Source organism: Notolepis coatsorum (assembly GCF_963971535.1).
Source record: "Notolepis coatsorum genome assembly, chromosome: 7".
In the NCBI taxonomy this organism is placed as follows: Eukaryota; Metazoa; Chordata; class Actinopteri; order Aulopiformes; family Paralepididae; genus Notolepis; species Notolepis coatsorum.
The window spans coordinates 41,780,141-41,797,018 of NC_140171.1; the positions used below are offsets into that span (position 1 = coordinate 41,780,141).

General features: G+C 45.3%; 1 protein-coding gene across 1 annotated transcript in view; it reads left to right on the forward strand.

Moving 5' to 3' along the window:
• The window catches only part of LOC311231633 (multiple PDZ domain protein-like), a gene marked incomplete at both ends in the record, with an annotated part of 105,102 nt that overhangs the window by 26,581 nt on the left and 61,643 nt on the right, over positions 1–16,878 (forward strand). Inside the window, 4 exons of the mRNA XM_084318261.1 lie at positions 4,815–4,941; positions 8,158–8,356; positions 14,258–14,818; positions 16,656–16,799. Coding sequence (XP_084174387.1) covers positions 4,815–4,941; positions 8,158–8,356; positions 14,258–14,818; positions 16,656–16,799 — 1,031 coding nt within the window. The remainder of the gene's footprint in view (positions 1–4,814; positions 4,942–8,157; positions 8,357–14,257; positions 14,819–16,655; positions 16,800–16,878) is intronic.

Genomic DNA, 16,878 nt, shown 5'->3' on the forward strand with positions numbered 1-16,878 from the left:
GTGTGTGTGCGTGTGCGTGTGTGTGTGTGTGTGCGTGTGCGTGTGTGAGTGTGTGTGTGTATGTGTGTGTGGAGAGTGTAGAACTAGAATAAATAGAATGGGCATTCACATTCAAATCAACATTAAGCTGCACAATTAGTAAAACATAATTTTTTTTTAAAAGCTCCTCAAAAGCTTATATGGCGATTGTCTCAGATATTCTCCTGAAAGGACATATTTTGTAGGTTTTTGGTAATATTATTTGGCTGTTGCATGGTTGCCCTATTGGATTATACTGCACAGTGTACTACACAGTCTTTAGTGTTACTGAAATGATCAGTACTAGTTAGGGGTGTAACGGTACACAAAAACCACGGTACGGTACGTACCTCGGTTTTGAAGTCAAGGTTCGGTACATGTTTTCGGTACAGTGGGGAAAGTTTGGCTTTCCATGTTCCACTCAAGGGTGATGTAGTGTGCAGTAACTAATTGTACTTGTAGGGCTGTCAACGAATGTTCTATATTGAAATTAATAATCGACTTGTACATACAAAAAAAAATATATATATTATTATTATAATATAATAATTAGATATTATTATTTATATAATATAAATATTAGATTGTGAAAAAAACAGCCCCTGGTGGGCGGTCGTTAGTGGTTAACATACCGTTGTATTCGTTCGGTACACTACACAGCCGTTCGGTACGGTAAGGTACACACTGAAACGGTTCGGTTCGGTACGGATACGTGTACCTTAACACTCCTAGTACTATGCATTTCCTCGTTTGGAACGGGCCGATCGCTTGGCTCCTGGTAATGCTGCTTGCAGCTTTGTTGGGGGGGGGGGGGGGGGGCATGCCCATTCGGAGCACATGGCCGTCGTTCAGAGCGGGGAAGTGCTGCTTGTGGGGTTCTGGAGAACCGCTCATCTGATCGACTTCACACTCAACACAGCACTGCCGCGTGTCCTCAGGAATATACCCACCAAGGGTGAAGTCGATCGGATGAGCGGTTCTTGAGATAGCGGAGGACAGACAGACGGACGGACGGACGGACGGATGGACACAGACAGAGAATCCTTCTTTTATGGTTAGATGATGCCAGAAAAATAGGGTCTAGGTTGAAAGTAACCTGAAAATAACCAAATGTATCCTTTAAGAAGGGTGGCATAAATGATTAGAATATCCTTTTTGTCATGGAAATAATTATTGGTTTGACGCGTGGCTAAGTTAGAAAGCCGATGTATAGCTGAACATTCTAACGGCAGTTGTGTTAAACATTCCATTCTTGTTCATTCTCTGACTGAAACTTTATACAGGCTACTGTAGTTATATGGTTAAATGACTGACATTACAGTATATCTACAGTAGCCATATTAGCTGTGCCAATGAAGCTTACTGTCCCATTCTACAACAGAAAGAAGGCTTTCTAACCAGGGGCGTTCTGTGATGCAGAGATTAGGGCAGGCTGTATCAGTATCACTGCTTCAGACTCAGAGAAAGTGCTCAGTGTCAGTGACTTGTTCCTCCATTGTGACCTATTGTACTGGCTTTCACTTAATTGTAAGCAACTAAATATTGATTAAAAGCACTGGCAGCTTGCACTACAATACATACTATATGGTTATAGCTCAAGGACAAAGCATACAGGTACTTAGAGACACACACGCACAACACGTACACGAGTGCGTGTATGTGGGCGCGTGCACACACATACACACACATGTACAGTACACACGTCTCAGAGTGCGTTCATCAGGGACAAAAGTACTTCATAAGGCAGCGTCAGAACTTGGAATTGCTGCTTGTACATTGAAACTTCAAACTTTCAAAGCGGTTGTGTTCAGTGCCCTCTACCTCTTCAATGCCCTGCGGAGCTGAAGTATACTCTACTGTACCTCTCTTGATGTATTCCGTCTCAGGGCCCCGGGCTGCATTGATCCGTCACGTGAACAGAGAGAAATTTGACGGAAGCTATTTACTGTCCGTTGGTTTATTTTTAAATTGGAAGATAGCGTGATTGGGCCTTGTTCACCCTCTCAGAACCTTTCTGTCCGTCAAAAACAGACACATCATCAGCGATCAGCCCTGTTCAACGAAAGGATACTCCACACTGATCACTAAGTGTGTCTGACTCTTACCACCTAACCTGCACGGACTACGTATAATGCATGACGTATATCATGCCAGTTAGGGTGCCTTGTGTAATACTGCACCTGTGTATACTGTTTACTTTACTTAGTTATAATATATATTCAGATTCTAATTCTTTATTGCCCATATTTATTGTAACGTATAATATAACTGATAGGACACACAGACCCTCATTTGCACCTTTGATTACACCGTTTACTTTCTCATATTCTTATATTCAGAGATAATTATTGTTTACACTGTTTCTCATGAGAAGAATATGAACCAATTATTTGTGGTAATAGCAGTTCTTTGAGGGAGCCGGTGCCAGTTTACCTGTACTGTACAAGACGTCCTCAAACTTCCTCACACTAAACATTCTAAATGGGCCAACGGTTCTTTCCTGTTGCAGTGTTTTAATATCAATAGACCTAAGGTTGCACTGCGATCTTCCAGTAGCCACCCATATAGTGAGGATCCAACTATTAAGTATTGCAGCCAAATTGTGTAGGTTCATAATCTTTGACGGACGGATTATTAAATAATGTTAGCGTTACAATCAATAACGGAGGAAATGTGTTTTATGTGTTAATGTTTACACATTACCATGACATCTGCTACAATACCCGTAAGCCTTGCCGATCTTTGACGAATCATAAGAGCACAACGTCTCTGATCGTTATGGCGCCATTCACCGGCAAGTCATCGGCACCTTTGTTTTCAATGATCGCTATGAAACACGAAAAAACAATGGCATTGAAAAACAGGTAATCTTGGGTTTGTAATTCCAACAGTGTCTGTCTGTTGTTTTGACTACTCTAGTTTGGTAATGTTATCCTCTCAGCTATGCAGCCGACATTTCAGACCAATCGAATAAGTGGAACCGTATAAACCCAGCTACCTTGAGAAAGGTGCTAGAGAGCATAGGAAGTTCTTCCCGAACCAGCCGGTGGGATAGGTGGGATAGTGTAGAGGTCCAAGCACTCACTTACCACCACAGAGACCGGGCTCAGTTTGCGCCAGCGGTACCACCGGCTTGGTCAGTCATACCTATGAACACAATAGGCACCAGTGGGAAGCTGGTGGGGGGTATGATTCCTGGTCGTTGCAACAGCGACTCCTACAGGTTGGTCGGGACACCTATTCAGCAGGGAGGGGATCTGGGGGTAGATAGCGTGAACTTCTCTGCGTGTTACGCTCTCCCAGTGAAACTCCTAGCCGTGTATGTATCGGAGGAGGCATGTGGTGGTTTACATCCTCCCTAGACCAACATACAGTAGGGCAGCATGTGGTGGTCTATAGGGCTGTCCCCGACTAAGGATTTGGATAGTCGACTATGATTGGCCAAAATTTGCCGTTAGTCGACTATTAGTTGACAAAAAAAATTTAAATAAAAAATATATAATATATATATATATGGGGCGGCTACGTGGCGTAGTGGGCAAGGCGCTCGCCATGAATGCGGAGAGACGCTGGGATCGCCTGTTCGATCCCAGCGCTCCACATTGCTTTCAGTTTAGCTGGTCGTCCGTACTAATACACATTGGCCGTATTAGGGGGTGGGAAACTGATGGGTGGGGATCAGGCGTTGTGGACAGCGACTCCTACAGGTCGGTTGGTGCGCCTGCGCAGTAGAATCAGGAAGTGTCGGGGGCAGCGTGAGCCTCCCACGCGTTACTCCTCGCCACTGAGAGATCGAGCTGCGCAGGTGAAAAGATGCGACTGCTGTTACCTCAAGTACAGGAGGGGACTTGTGCTATGTATGACTTAGTCCACATTGCAGCCGGCTTGTGGGAGGCAAGAAACAGCGTTCGTGACAGGGGAGGGTTGAATTGGATGATACGAAATTGGGATGGGAGAAAATATAGAAAAAATGGGAGAAAAAGTGGATACAAAAAAAATAATATATATATATATATATATTTTTATCATTCCATTTGGGCTGTGGGGGTGCTTAATGTCTGAAGGAGTCGACTGAAGGCTTCTTGTCCTCTGGAAAGCATGCAATTGGTCCACTGATGGATACATCTTGATATTTGTCTAGTCTAGTGTGTTTATTAGATGGGTGAAATCCTCTTTCAGTGCCTCTGTGCCTGTTTTCGTAGGCAGTTAGCCTCTGGTATGCGTGCCATTTTTTTTGTATTCGACTAAGAGGTTGGCAGTCGACTACGGCTCCTTTCGACCGATTAGTCGACTAATCGACTAATAGGGGTCAGCCCTCCCTAGACCAACAGTAGGGCAGCATGTGGTGTGGTGGTCTACATCATCCCTAGGCCAACAGTAGGGCAGCACCAACCCAGGGGTAATTAGCATAACAATTTAATTGGGGAAGATTGGAGAAAAAGCTAAAAGGAAGAAAAAAACTCTTCCCGAAACAGGCGGGTCTTGGAACTCTCAAGTTCTGTAGCTGGCAGGAAAGAAATTCTGGACCAAGCTGTTCCCTAGCAACGTAATTCCATTGAAAACTCCATTAATTACTTCACCAAATGTCCTCCTTATTTTCAACATGCACCAGCAGCATATGTATTGTGTGTATCTGTAAACTGTCAGTTGTTGTCGTTGTTCTTATTGTTGTTGTTGTTCTCCTTCTTCGTCTCATGAAGGCCTTCTGTTTATTTGTTCTGCTATTGTTCATTAGTCTATTTGTCAGTCCTCCCTCATTCTCTCGTTCTCTCGTTTCCTCGTCTCTCCCTCTCCAGGAGGAAAGGCTGCGTCAGCACTCTAGCAACATGGAGGGCAGTGATAAGCAGCGAGCCCCGCCCCCCCACGGCCCCGGCAGCAGCTTTGAGAGGACAATCACTGTTGTCCGGGGCAACCGTAGCCTTGGTATGTTCTCCGTCTTCCTCGCGGTGGTGTCTTCTTGGTGTGTGTACGTCGTCGGCATGGCGATGATGGGAGGTGGTGATGAAGAAGTGTGAAGAAGCGCCATTGGTGCTCTCTTCATACCTGAGAGGTAACAGCAGGGAGGAAGAGAGGGAGGAAGAGGAGCCTGAGGGGTAACAGCAGGGAGGAAGAGAGGGAGGAAGAGGAGCCTGAGGGGTAACAGCAGGGAGGAAGAGATGGAGGAAGAGGAGCCTGAGGGGTAACAGCAGGGAGGAAGAGAGGGAGGAAGAGGAGCCTGAGGGGTAACAGCAGGGAGGAAGAGGAGCCTGAGGGGTAACAGCAGGGAGGAAGAGGAGGGGGAGGAAGAGGAGCCTGAGGTATAGCAGGGAGGAGAAGAGAGGGATGAAGATGAGTGGGGGTACAGAAGGGAGGAAGATGAATCTGAGGGGTAACAGCAGGGAGGAAGAGGAGGGGGAGGAAGAGGAGCCTGAGGGGTAACAGCAGGGAGGAAGAGGAGCCTGAGAGGTAACAGCAGGGAGGAAGAGGAGCCTGAGGGGTAACAGCAGGGAGGAAGAGGAGCCTGAGAGGTAACAGCAGGGAGGAAGAGGAGCCTGAGAGGTACAGCAGGGAGGAAGAGGAGCCTGAGGGGTAACAGCAGGGAGGAAGAGGAGCCTGAGAGGTAACAGCAGGGAGGAAGAGGAGTCTGAGAGGTACAGCAGGGAGGAAGAGGAGTCTGAGAGGTACAGCAGGGAGGAAGAGAGGGAGGAAGAGGAGCACTGGAGGAGGTGGAAGGAAGGATGAAGGTTGAGCAGTAAAATCTTACTTTCACAAGCGCATCATCATTGATTTTGATATTTGACTTGGTAGTCTGTGATATTATTTTGTACACCCTCAAATTGAGAACACATTTGCTCAATTGCTCCAAGCACAAAATAATTGTCGGCTTGTCAAACATGAGAGAAATGAGCACAATGAAGATGTCCCAGCACTTTCCTTTAAAGGCAGTATACAATACATCAGCTAACTGGTGGTCTGGAAAAGGCTTTCTAGTAGCAGTACAGACACCATACTGGGAGAGGTGTGTCCTATAGTTAGAGAGGGTTACAGTCACAATCTATAGACTGTACTTGTGTCACTGCATGTTCTTTGGTTTTGGTCAGTTTTCTCTTTTAACAGTTTTCATTCAGAATGGTGTGTTTGGAAATCCAAACAGGAGGTTTATTTAGTCCATTCTTTCACTGGCATCTTAAATGGCAACACCACGCAAATGAAACATTCTATGTTATTTCCATAAGACATTTCAATCAATGTTTGTGTGCTACTCTCTCCCGAAATAAGAATCAAACGTGTGATGTCATCAAGTATAAAGTCTGGAGCTGCTCCAATGACAATTGTTTGTTTTGTTTTCTTTCTTTTTTTATCCAAATGAGCTTTATTCTATAGCAGTGGTGGTCTCAGTTCTATAACATGGACTCAGAACATCCCCCTGGGTGCTCTCAGTGTCATCTATACAAATATTTCCCAATGCATTGTCTATGGAGCAGCATTTAAACTTGATCACAAGTTGAATGTTTAGCACTCTAGTTTTATGTTTGTACTTATTTTACAAATATGAATAACATGCATGAATTGCGAAATTGGGGCTTAGTTCCCATTTAAATATCAAGCTGATTTTGAGTGTTAACACAGTTTGATCAGAGAGGGAAGCTAATATTCTATACGGGGCTTGATTATTTTTGTATTTTTGTATTTTCTTTATTTTAATAAGGCTACATTTATTGACACTACCTTATGACTTTCATATTATCACATTATGTGTATGACTGGTCTGGATTGTATTGACATTGACATTCAGGTTTTTAGAATTGGAGGTTTAAGGAGAGGTTTAAAGGACTGATCTTGACTAAAAACACAGTGTTGTACTCAGGTCAGTAGTCCTTGTTTAGTTTTTAATGTTGCAGACCTATGGCATTACAGTTCACAGAATCATTAAACTTGTTTGTTGAGAGAATATTAAGAGTTCATGATGTATGCGTTTATTGTAGGGAAATGCTGACTTCATTTCATTAGTATTTTAAATTGTCTCTTCTATTTATTTGTGCAGCTATTGAATTGCTGAAATTCTGCATGATTTGTCAAACAACATGTCTTTAGTCCTGTCTCCCTTCTTGCTTCTAGTTATTTCACTGTTTCTCAAATCCACTGTATCCCATGCACTATGATTGCATTGTAATTTGCATGTTATACTAAACAACAATAAAACATCTATTTGATTAAAAGATATAAGAACAAAGTAATTTCTTTAACCAACTTTAAATTATGTTACGACCATAGTGTTGTGGATGTGTGTAGTTGTGCATGTGTGTGTTTTAGTACATCAGCACGGCATGCATGCTTTTAGAATGGTGCTATATCCCCACCATACATAACACTGCACTATACATGTGTGTCTGTGTCTGTCTGTGTGTGTGTGTCTGTGTGTGTGTCGCCTGCATGAATGTGTGTGCATGTGTGTGTGTGTGTGTGTGTGTGTGTGTGTGTGTGTATGAGGAGCGATTGTCCAGGTGTATTAATAGGGTGAGCAGCATGTAATACGCCTAGTGTCCGTCTTCATTATGCTAAACCAGGTGTTTGTTTGTTTGTACAAATGGCCTGTACAAACTCCTCCAATCACTTATGACCACCCTGTATGTGTGTGTGTGTGTGTGTGTGTGTGTGTGTGTGTGTGTGTGTGTGTGTGTGTGTGTGTGTGTGTGCATTCGTGGATGTGGGTGTTTTTGCGTGGATGTGTGAATGTGAATGCGTGTGCATGCATTTCTGTGTATGTTTGTGTGTGTGTGTGTGTGTGTGTGTGTGTGTGTGTGTGTGTGTGTGTGTGTGTGTGTGTGTGTGTGTGTGTGTCCAAGTATGTGTGTGTGTGATGCTGTCCTGTGTGTTAATCGGCCTAGCATCTTTCTTGATTATGATGATTTAGGTGAGTCACTGTCTGCCTCTTTAGCTTGTGTGCAACTTGGCCCCAGTTAACCCACCAGTCACCAGTGCCCTGTGTGTGTGTCTGCGTCTGTGTGCACATGCATGTGTGTGTGCTTGCATGTTTGTGTGTGCATGTTTGCGTGTTCGTGTGGGTGTGCGCGTGGGTGCGTGTGTTTGTGTGTTTGTGTGTGTGCGTGTGTGTGTGTTTGTGTGTGTGTATGTGCATACATGTGTGTGTGTTGGCAGGTATGACGGTGCGTGCTATCAAGGACGGCTCAGGCATGCTGGTTCGCAGCGTGGTCCAGGGAGGCTCTGTCAGCCAGGCCGGCCGGCTAGGGGTTGGGGATGGCATCCTGGCCATCAACGGAGAATCCACCTCCAACCTCACCAGCGCCAAGGCCAGGGCCATGCTCCGCAGGCACTCTGTGCAGGGGCCAGAGATGAGGTGAGGAGCCAGACGGACAGCAGGGCACAGGGAGACAAACTGACACTTCACTGGGTACAACAGGAAATCAGGACATCATGTGAAGTTAATTTAAATTAGATCTGAGTCAGTTATTTAATTGAATCCCTTCAGCCATGCCAGACAGTTGTCTACAGCAGGGCCTGGAGGGGGTTGGAAACACCTAGGCCAACTTTGAGAGTATTTGTTTATTTGAAATGTTAGCGTACGTGAACAATTATCACTGTTGGGAGCAAGGTTTTTTGTGTATTTTGTGACATACAGTATTGATTAAGCACTGGATAGACTGGTATTATACACGCTATTGAGTGATTCTTTTAGCATTCAATAATAAAATGAGGTAAGTGTAATTTTCACTTTTAAGTCTATCTACTTGGGTCAGACAAGATTAACCAATTACAGGAAACTAATGTAATGGATTTCCGACAACGTGACCCTGTTCTGGCTTAAACACACAACCAGAGGTTCTCACAGACATACTCTTTTTCCAGATCCACTCCTACAACTCTTAACGACCAGTGTTGCTCTTATGAGTGAGTATGTTGCAGTCTGTGTTCTCCATGGTCGTGAGCATCAACCTCCATTGACATCTGACCAGAAATATATTCCCCGGAACCACAATTAATGGCATCTCATCTCAACTCCTCATAAACCCTGTGACATTAGTATGCGTTACTGCTGCTGTTTTCAATTAACAGTCCTAACATCCTTGATCCTGCCAATTATGGTTTAACACATGTACACTACACACTCCCCCTCCCCACCCACACACACACACTTTCCAACAGTCTAAACTTTTTTTCCTAGTATGGGAAATGTCCCTGAATAATTCATAGCTCATATCACCTTGAACTGTCTGCTTTGAATAGAAAAAATATTTTAAACAGCAAACTCACACATGCTGTAGATACACACACCACAAAGAGGAAGACACACTCACTCATATACATGCGCACACACGCACGCACATTCTTGCAGGTGACACACACACACTGCTCTATGCTGCATTCTGACAGCTCTGCAGCTAGCAGAGAGGAGACAGATGAGTTGTTTTGGCAGCGTCAGAATAAGACAGATCCAGGAGGCTGAGAGCTTGTCACTATCAGACTACTTCTGTTGAGAAGAGACAGCTTGTCCGCGCGTCTCAGACACAACAGTTTAGCGTAGAAGACCTCCTTGCAATGCAATCTGCTGGCACCGGTGGAATAGAGAAATGGCTCATTTTCAGTGGATTCCAACAGCCTGCCTACCGATAGCATAATAATGGGAATCAGTGGTTAACCCTTAGAGACCCACCATAGACTCATTTTTGTCTTCTTTTTTTAGGGCGGGGCGGGGGATCTGATCTCTCACACTGATCTCTCCACACACAAGCACACATCCTCACTTGCACTCTCTCACACACACACCACAAAAAATTTCACTTTTGTCACAAGAAACATAACTGTACATTAGTATAATTATTGTATATAGTACTTTACCTTAATTCTTAAGCTTAGCATTGCATTGTATTTTATTCTTATTACTGTTTAGCATGTCTATTTTATTATCTATTCGAATCTATTCTATTTTATTAAATGCCGGTGTTTGCAGTGCTAAAACTATATTAAATATTATAGCTATGGATCTAATAACATAGTCGATTGTCATTGAGTTTCTTCCGGTCAAGATGCAAAAAACAGATAATTTTTTCATCGATACATTTACATTTACATTTACATTTAGTCATTTAGCTGACGCTTTTATCCAAAGCGACTTACAAGTTCTGTGCGACAAGACAGCAAGAAGGGTATAACTCTATCAGCTGAGTAACAATGTTCATCAAAGTGTTGCGTGTTACAGTGTAGGTTAGTTTATTAGGACAAGTGCATGACATTAAGGTTAGTCGGGGTTAGATTCTTTTTTTTTTTTTTTTTTTTTTTTTTATCATTTCAGATAATGGTTGAAGAAGTGAGTCTTTAGTCGACGGCGAAAGATTGGACGGGATTCGGCTGTCCTAACTGGGATGGGTAGTTCATTCCACCATTGTGGGGCAAGGACTGAGAATAGGCGGCTTCTCTTTGATAACCCTCCGGGAGCTTGGATAGGAGTAGATCTGAGGCGGCCAGAAGATGCAGAGCGTAGGGGTCTTGAGGGTGTGTAGTTAGAGACCATTGACCGGAGGTAGGCGGGAGCGGTTCCCTTTGCCGCACGGTATGCTAGGTCGAGGGCCTTGAAGCGGATACGTGCAGCAATGGGGAGCCAGTGCAGGTCCCTAAGAAGTGGGGTGACATGGGCCGACTTCGGTAGGTTTGAGATCAGGCGGGCCGCTGCATTTTGAATGAGTTGAAGAGGCTTGGTGGCAGTGGCCGGGAGGCCAGCTAGCAGTGCGTTGCAGTAGTCGAGGCGGGAGATGACTGTTGATTGGACGAGGAGTTGGGTGGCTTCTTTTGTCAGGAAGGGGCGTATCCTTCTGACGTTGCTCAGGAGGAATCTGCAGGTTCTGGTTGTCGCTGCGATGTGAGCAGAGAAGTTCAACTGGTCGTCGAGGACAACACCAAGGTTCTTGGCGGTCGGCGACGCGGTCACAGCTGCATTCTCGACTGTGATGGAGAGGTCGGTCAGGGGGGAGGATTTGGCCGGCAGGTGGAGCAATTCTGTTTTGCTTAGGTTCAGTTTGAGGTGGTTGGTCGTCATCCAGGCGGAGATGTCGGACAGACAGACGTGGATATCTGAGGGAGGGAATATGAGTATAGTTTTAGAGTAACTCTATGTAATCCCAGGAAACGCAGCCAAACAGCGTTTTACTGCATTTCACTATAAATCGTGCCATTCTTCGCCTGGATCAATAATCAATCTGAAATCAACGCTAGATTATCGGTATTATGTTTCATCATGCATGCATGAAACGGTGGGGGGGTGAGGTCATTTTTCTATGATTCGATCGTCACCAACGGAATACGCTACACAGTACATTACAGACACACGCTTCGATCGCGGGGAATTAATTATCGGATCAACGCAAGATTGATAACATATAGCCCTTACCTTGTCTATGTCTATGTACTGCAAAAAGAATATTCCAATTATATGATCGCCATTCCAAGTACTGATCGCGATCGTGTTTCCAACGTAATCCAGCATTGAACATGAACGGGGGGGGGGGGGGGGGTGACCCTCGTCGATGCATCCGTTATAACCGCTTGCCCTGCCCGAGTACTTAGACCCCGCCCGCACGGCGCAGCTCAGCCCAGACACCAAGCCACATCGTTTCAAATGGAGTGCAATAGCGGCCGCAAGGCGTTAGGCGGCGGCATTGGAAGTTTGCGATCTCAGACCCATTCAGGAAAGCCTGCACAAGGTGCCTCGATGGATTATGAATGGCAATAGCGAATAAAAGAACCTGAGCACTGAACCGTTGGGCCACAGAAACGAGAATTCTCGTGAACGGCAACCAATGTGTTAAGACACCAAGACCTCGAGGAACACGATAGAAAAATGCTGTGATCAAGAAACCTTTGACTCAGCAATGCCCTCTTATTGTCAAAATACCTAGGAATGCCATACATTCTCTGAATGCCCTAGGTCTCTGGTTTGTGGTCATAAAGACCCACAAGGCTGTGGTTACCCTAGAGGTCTCAATAGGTCATACAGTGAGGTCAAGTTTCAATAAATGATCTCACTACAATGAAATGGCTACTATGGGGACTAACATCATCACACATGACTACAATTTGGGCTCATTGGATCCACGAGAGCCTCATCTTTCCAGTCATACCCAATTCATGCAATTCCAAGACTGGGACCCCAGTATGTGGAAATATTCTGAATACACTGCATGTAAAAAGCTGCATGGTTTTTGCCCCAAATTATGTGGGATCAGCATTAATGGGCATTTCCATAAAGGACAGACTTGTGGGTACAGACTCCTGGGTACAGACTCATGGACCCAGAGAACCCATTTTCATTATATTTTGAGGGGAGAGGTAAGGGCACCCCTTTGAAAATGGCCATGCCAGTTTTTCTCTTACCAAAATTTTGCATAACTTTGGAGCATCATTTAGCCGTCTTCCCGAGAAGCTAGCATGACATGGTACCAATGGAGTCCTAAGGTTGTCTAGTGTCATATGATACCAGTATGGTCGCTCTAGCTGAGCCTGCTGCAGCCTGTGAAAGACAGTAATGTTGGCTGCTGAGGGTTCATTTTTACCACTGCAGCTAAGTAGCGTTGAAAATCGAATGCATCATTTTGTGACGGCTAAGTGCAGTTTTATTAATCTGTCTTCTTCAGTGATTTCAGTGATCAACTGCAATGCAAGCGATGGGTGTGGAACGGGACACACCTGTGACAGACTATCCACACTAGACATTCATTAACATTCAACATGTCGACTCTACACTGTAAAGCCTGGTCATTCTGTAGGACATCCCATGCATGGATAGAAGCCATCCGTAAAGTGTCATCTCGTTTTTTCCATGTTTCTTGTCATCATATTAGAGGTCACTGATTGGACATTTCATAGAATGGGAGTCAATAATATTAATAGTCAATAATAGATGGTTTTCTTTCAGTCAACTGCGTTCGACACAACTATCTCTATGGAAATAGCATCCTTGCATGCGATTGGCTTGAACTACTTATACACGCCTTTTAGGCAGAAAGGATTGGCCCGCACCTGGGGAGTCCCGCCCCTCCCCGAGGTATTGTGCTGCCATCTTTCACAATTTAGCTCTTCAAGACTCGCTTCAAAGTAATTTTTTTCTCTTTGCCTATCCCGGGGCGACCAGAGGGGGGTCCAAACTTCGGCCCTGCCCGAATGGACGTGGAAATTCCATCGAGAGGAAGGATTTGACATGCCCATTCCGTAAGGGTTGTGGCTACTTCACAGGCACTATTTAAGGGTATCTCTGTTAAGAAGATATGTGAGGCTGCAAGTTGGGCTACTTTTGTGAAATACTATTGCTTCAGAGACTAGAGACCCCGGGCTTGGGCCAGGCGGTCTTGGCTTAGAGAGACCCCGGGCTTGGGCCAGGCGGTCTTGGCTCATAGAGACCCCGGGCTTGGGCCAGGCGATGTTGTCTCAGAGAGACCCCGGGCTTGGGCCAGGCGGTCTTGGCTCAGAGAGACCCCGGGCTTGGGCCAGGCGGTGTTGGCGGCTCGAGGTCACTATAGCTAACTTGATGCAGCTCAGGGTTTGACTCATGGGGGTGTTTATAAAACTCTCATAGAGTGAGTTGTGATCGAACAGAGGTGACTGAAAGAGAACAGTTGGTTACGTATGTAGCCTTGGTTCCCTGAAGGAAACAGTGAGACACAACTCCCTCAAAGTCAGCTCGTCTTAAAGAGCAGTATCATTGTGAAGGGAAGGATGCCCCAGGTGCTGGCCAATCCGTTGTGCCTAAAAGGTGTGTATAAGTAGTTCAAGCCAATCACATGTGAGGATGCCATACCCATAGAGTAAGTTGTGTCTCTGTTTCCTTCAGAGAACCAAGGTTACATATATAACTGACCGTATTACCTTGACAACGAAAGCAAATTTTAGAATGGACTACAAGTTGTTGCTATTACCAACCACTGTAACAGGAAATCAACTGCAGTCCAAGCTATTGCCTGGTAACACATCAAACATTCCACTGAAACCACCTATAGACTGTTTCAAAGTGACAGCAATAACATTCAAAAAGGACCCACCCAAGTGTGTTTCCTGTTGCAATGTTTGCTAATGCAATAGTCGACAGGACAAGTGAAACTGATGTGTTTAATGTTTTCAGTCTCTCCCTTCTTGCCTCTAACTCTCTCTCTCTCTCTCTCTCTCTCTCTCTCTCTCTCTCTCTCTCTCTCTCTCTCTCTCTCTCTCTCTCTCTCTCTCTCGCTCTCTCTCGCTCTCTCTCTCCATCCATCAGTATAACCTATGTCCCAGCGTGCCAGGTGGAGGAGCATCGTTCCCGTCTCGGCCTGCCTCCCCTGGCGTCCGTCACAGCAGACAGCGCCTCCTCCTACTCACCCATCCCCCCAACCTCCTCTCCAGAGCCCTCCTCGGCCTCACCTAGATCCCCTTGCCCAGTGAGAGCTCCTGCTTCTCCGTCCACTCCAGAGCCAGCCATGGTCAAAGCCCCTGGCGTGGTCAAAGCCCCTGGCGCGGTCAAAGCCCCTGCCGCGGTCAAAGCCCCTGCCGCGGTCAAAGCCCCTGCCGCGGTCAAAGCCCCTGCCCCGGTCAAAGCCCCTGGCGTGGTCAAAGCCCCTGGCGCGGTCAAAGCCCCTGCCGCGGTCAAAGCCCCTGCCGCGGTCAAAGCCCCTGCCCCGGTCAAAGCCCCTGCAACGGTCAAAGCCCCTGTCGTGGTCAAAGCCCCTGCTGCGGTCAAAGCCCCTGCCGTGGTCAAAACCCCTGCCTCGCCCAAAGCTCCGGTTAAATGCCCAGACACAACCACCACAGTCCCGACCATCATTTTAGGCTCAGACATGAGGTAAGAACCAGAGATCTCAAACATCCGCTGTGTCTCCCCTGTAGTTCTTCTAGTTCACTGTGTCAACAGAACGCATGGTCTACATGGCGTACACATTGAAAACGAGAGCGGTGTTGTAAATCGCAATACAAAAAAAATAAAGCTTCCTTCAGTTATTGTGATTGTTAACTACTTAACTGACGGGCAAATTTTTCAGAAAACGCCTGAAAACGATACATACCAAATACCACATACCAAAATACCACATTAAAAAAGCATTCATTTTGACATGCAAACCCTTCTCCATGAGACATTCTGTTTACGTAGCAACGTACCCAGTCGTACTCCCACTCGTACCCAGAGAAGCACATTGACCACCGCCAGACCTCAAGGCTCCAGCACATTCTTTACACAATGTAAATACAGGTAAGTATATACCATGATAAAGATATTATCTGTGAGATGGGATCAACATACAGTTCTCGGTTCCAGATTCATCCTCAAACCTTGCCTTTCATTCCAGCCAAGCCCTCCCTGGTACATCTAATTACATTCTGACCAGGCCCTCCTAGCAAGCCCACCAATGTACAAGTCACATGTTTAATGACACTTTATCGATGGGTTTTCTGTGTAAAAGGTGTGTTTGCGCCACTGGCAACACACTGAATGAGAGCCTTTTCCAATCAGCTCTCTTTGTGGTTCAGGGAAGAGGCATCTCTGGATGTTCTCTCTCGGTGTTATATTTAGCTGCTTGCCTATGCATCTCAGTCAGTGCTGACTGTCAGCGAAAATGTCTGTCTGTCTGTCTGTCTGTCTGTCTGTCTGTCTGTCTGTCTGTCTGCGCTCTCTTTCTATCTTTACGCCTCTCCCCTTTCTCCTCCTTCGCCCACTTCTATTTCTCTCAATAGCCTTTTCTTTGCTCTTATATTTCACTGTCCACTCTCTCTCTCTTGCTCTCTCTCTCTCTCTCTCTCTCTCTCTCTTTCTTCTTATGATTTCTCCCCTCGTGTTTCTTTGTGTCTGCATCATCGTATTATTCTCGTCTTTTTTCTCTTTGCCTGCATTTCCCACTCTCCCATCCCCCTCTCTCTCTCTCCCTCTGTCTCTCTCTCACCCATCTCTCTATTTCTATCTATCTATATCTCTATCTCTTTCTCTCTCCTTTTAGCACTGGTGGAGCCATTTGTTTTGCTCTCCTCTGTAACCTAGCCTGATATAGACTCCTGCTGTGTAGATAGTACTGATATCACTCACATCAATGGGCTTATTACCCACTGCTTAAACATATTCATGAAAAACTCTCTCCTCCTCTTGCCTACCTATCTGAACACACACACACACACACACACACACACACACACACACACACACACACACACACACACACACACACACACACACACACACACACACACACACACACACACACACACAAGCATGCACAGTGCATAAATGGGTTGGCATACTGTGACCTTCTTGGTAGAAAATTTGTATTTTCAGGGCTATTTGCTCCAAAAGCGCTGCCTCTTCCCAAGGCCCTCCACTATATGTAGCTATTGTCCATGTGTCATACTGAGGCAGTCCTTGAAGAAATAACAAGATAACCTGACAGCCGGCACCACAGCAATATGTCAGCTCCAGCCTTTGAAATATTTCACACACAGAATACACAAAGAAGCCCTTTCAGTTGCTGATTTTCTGAATGTATTTATATATATGTGTATATATATATATATATATATATATATATATATATATATATATATATATATATATATATATATATATATATATATATATATATATATATATATATATATCTAAATACGCATATGTTACTACACCCCACACCCCCCAGTTTGCAGATACAAAAGGAAGATGGAGAGAGTGCGGAGGACCAGGCAGACATGACGGAGAAGCACCCACACATAGAGGTGGAGGTGAAGGAGGAGGATGAGATGCTCCATTATCCCATCATCCTGTCTTGGGGCCAGCCTAGAAGGTCAGTGAAGCATTGGTGATTCCCAGGGAAATGGCGTTTATTATAGCCGGAGGTATTCAGTCTTTCCACAGTTTTGCAA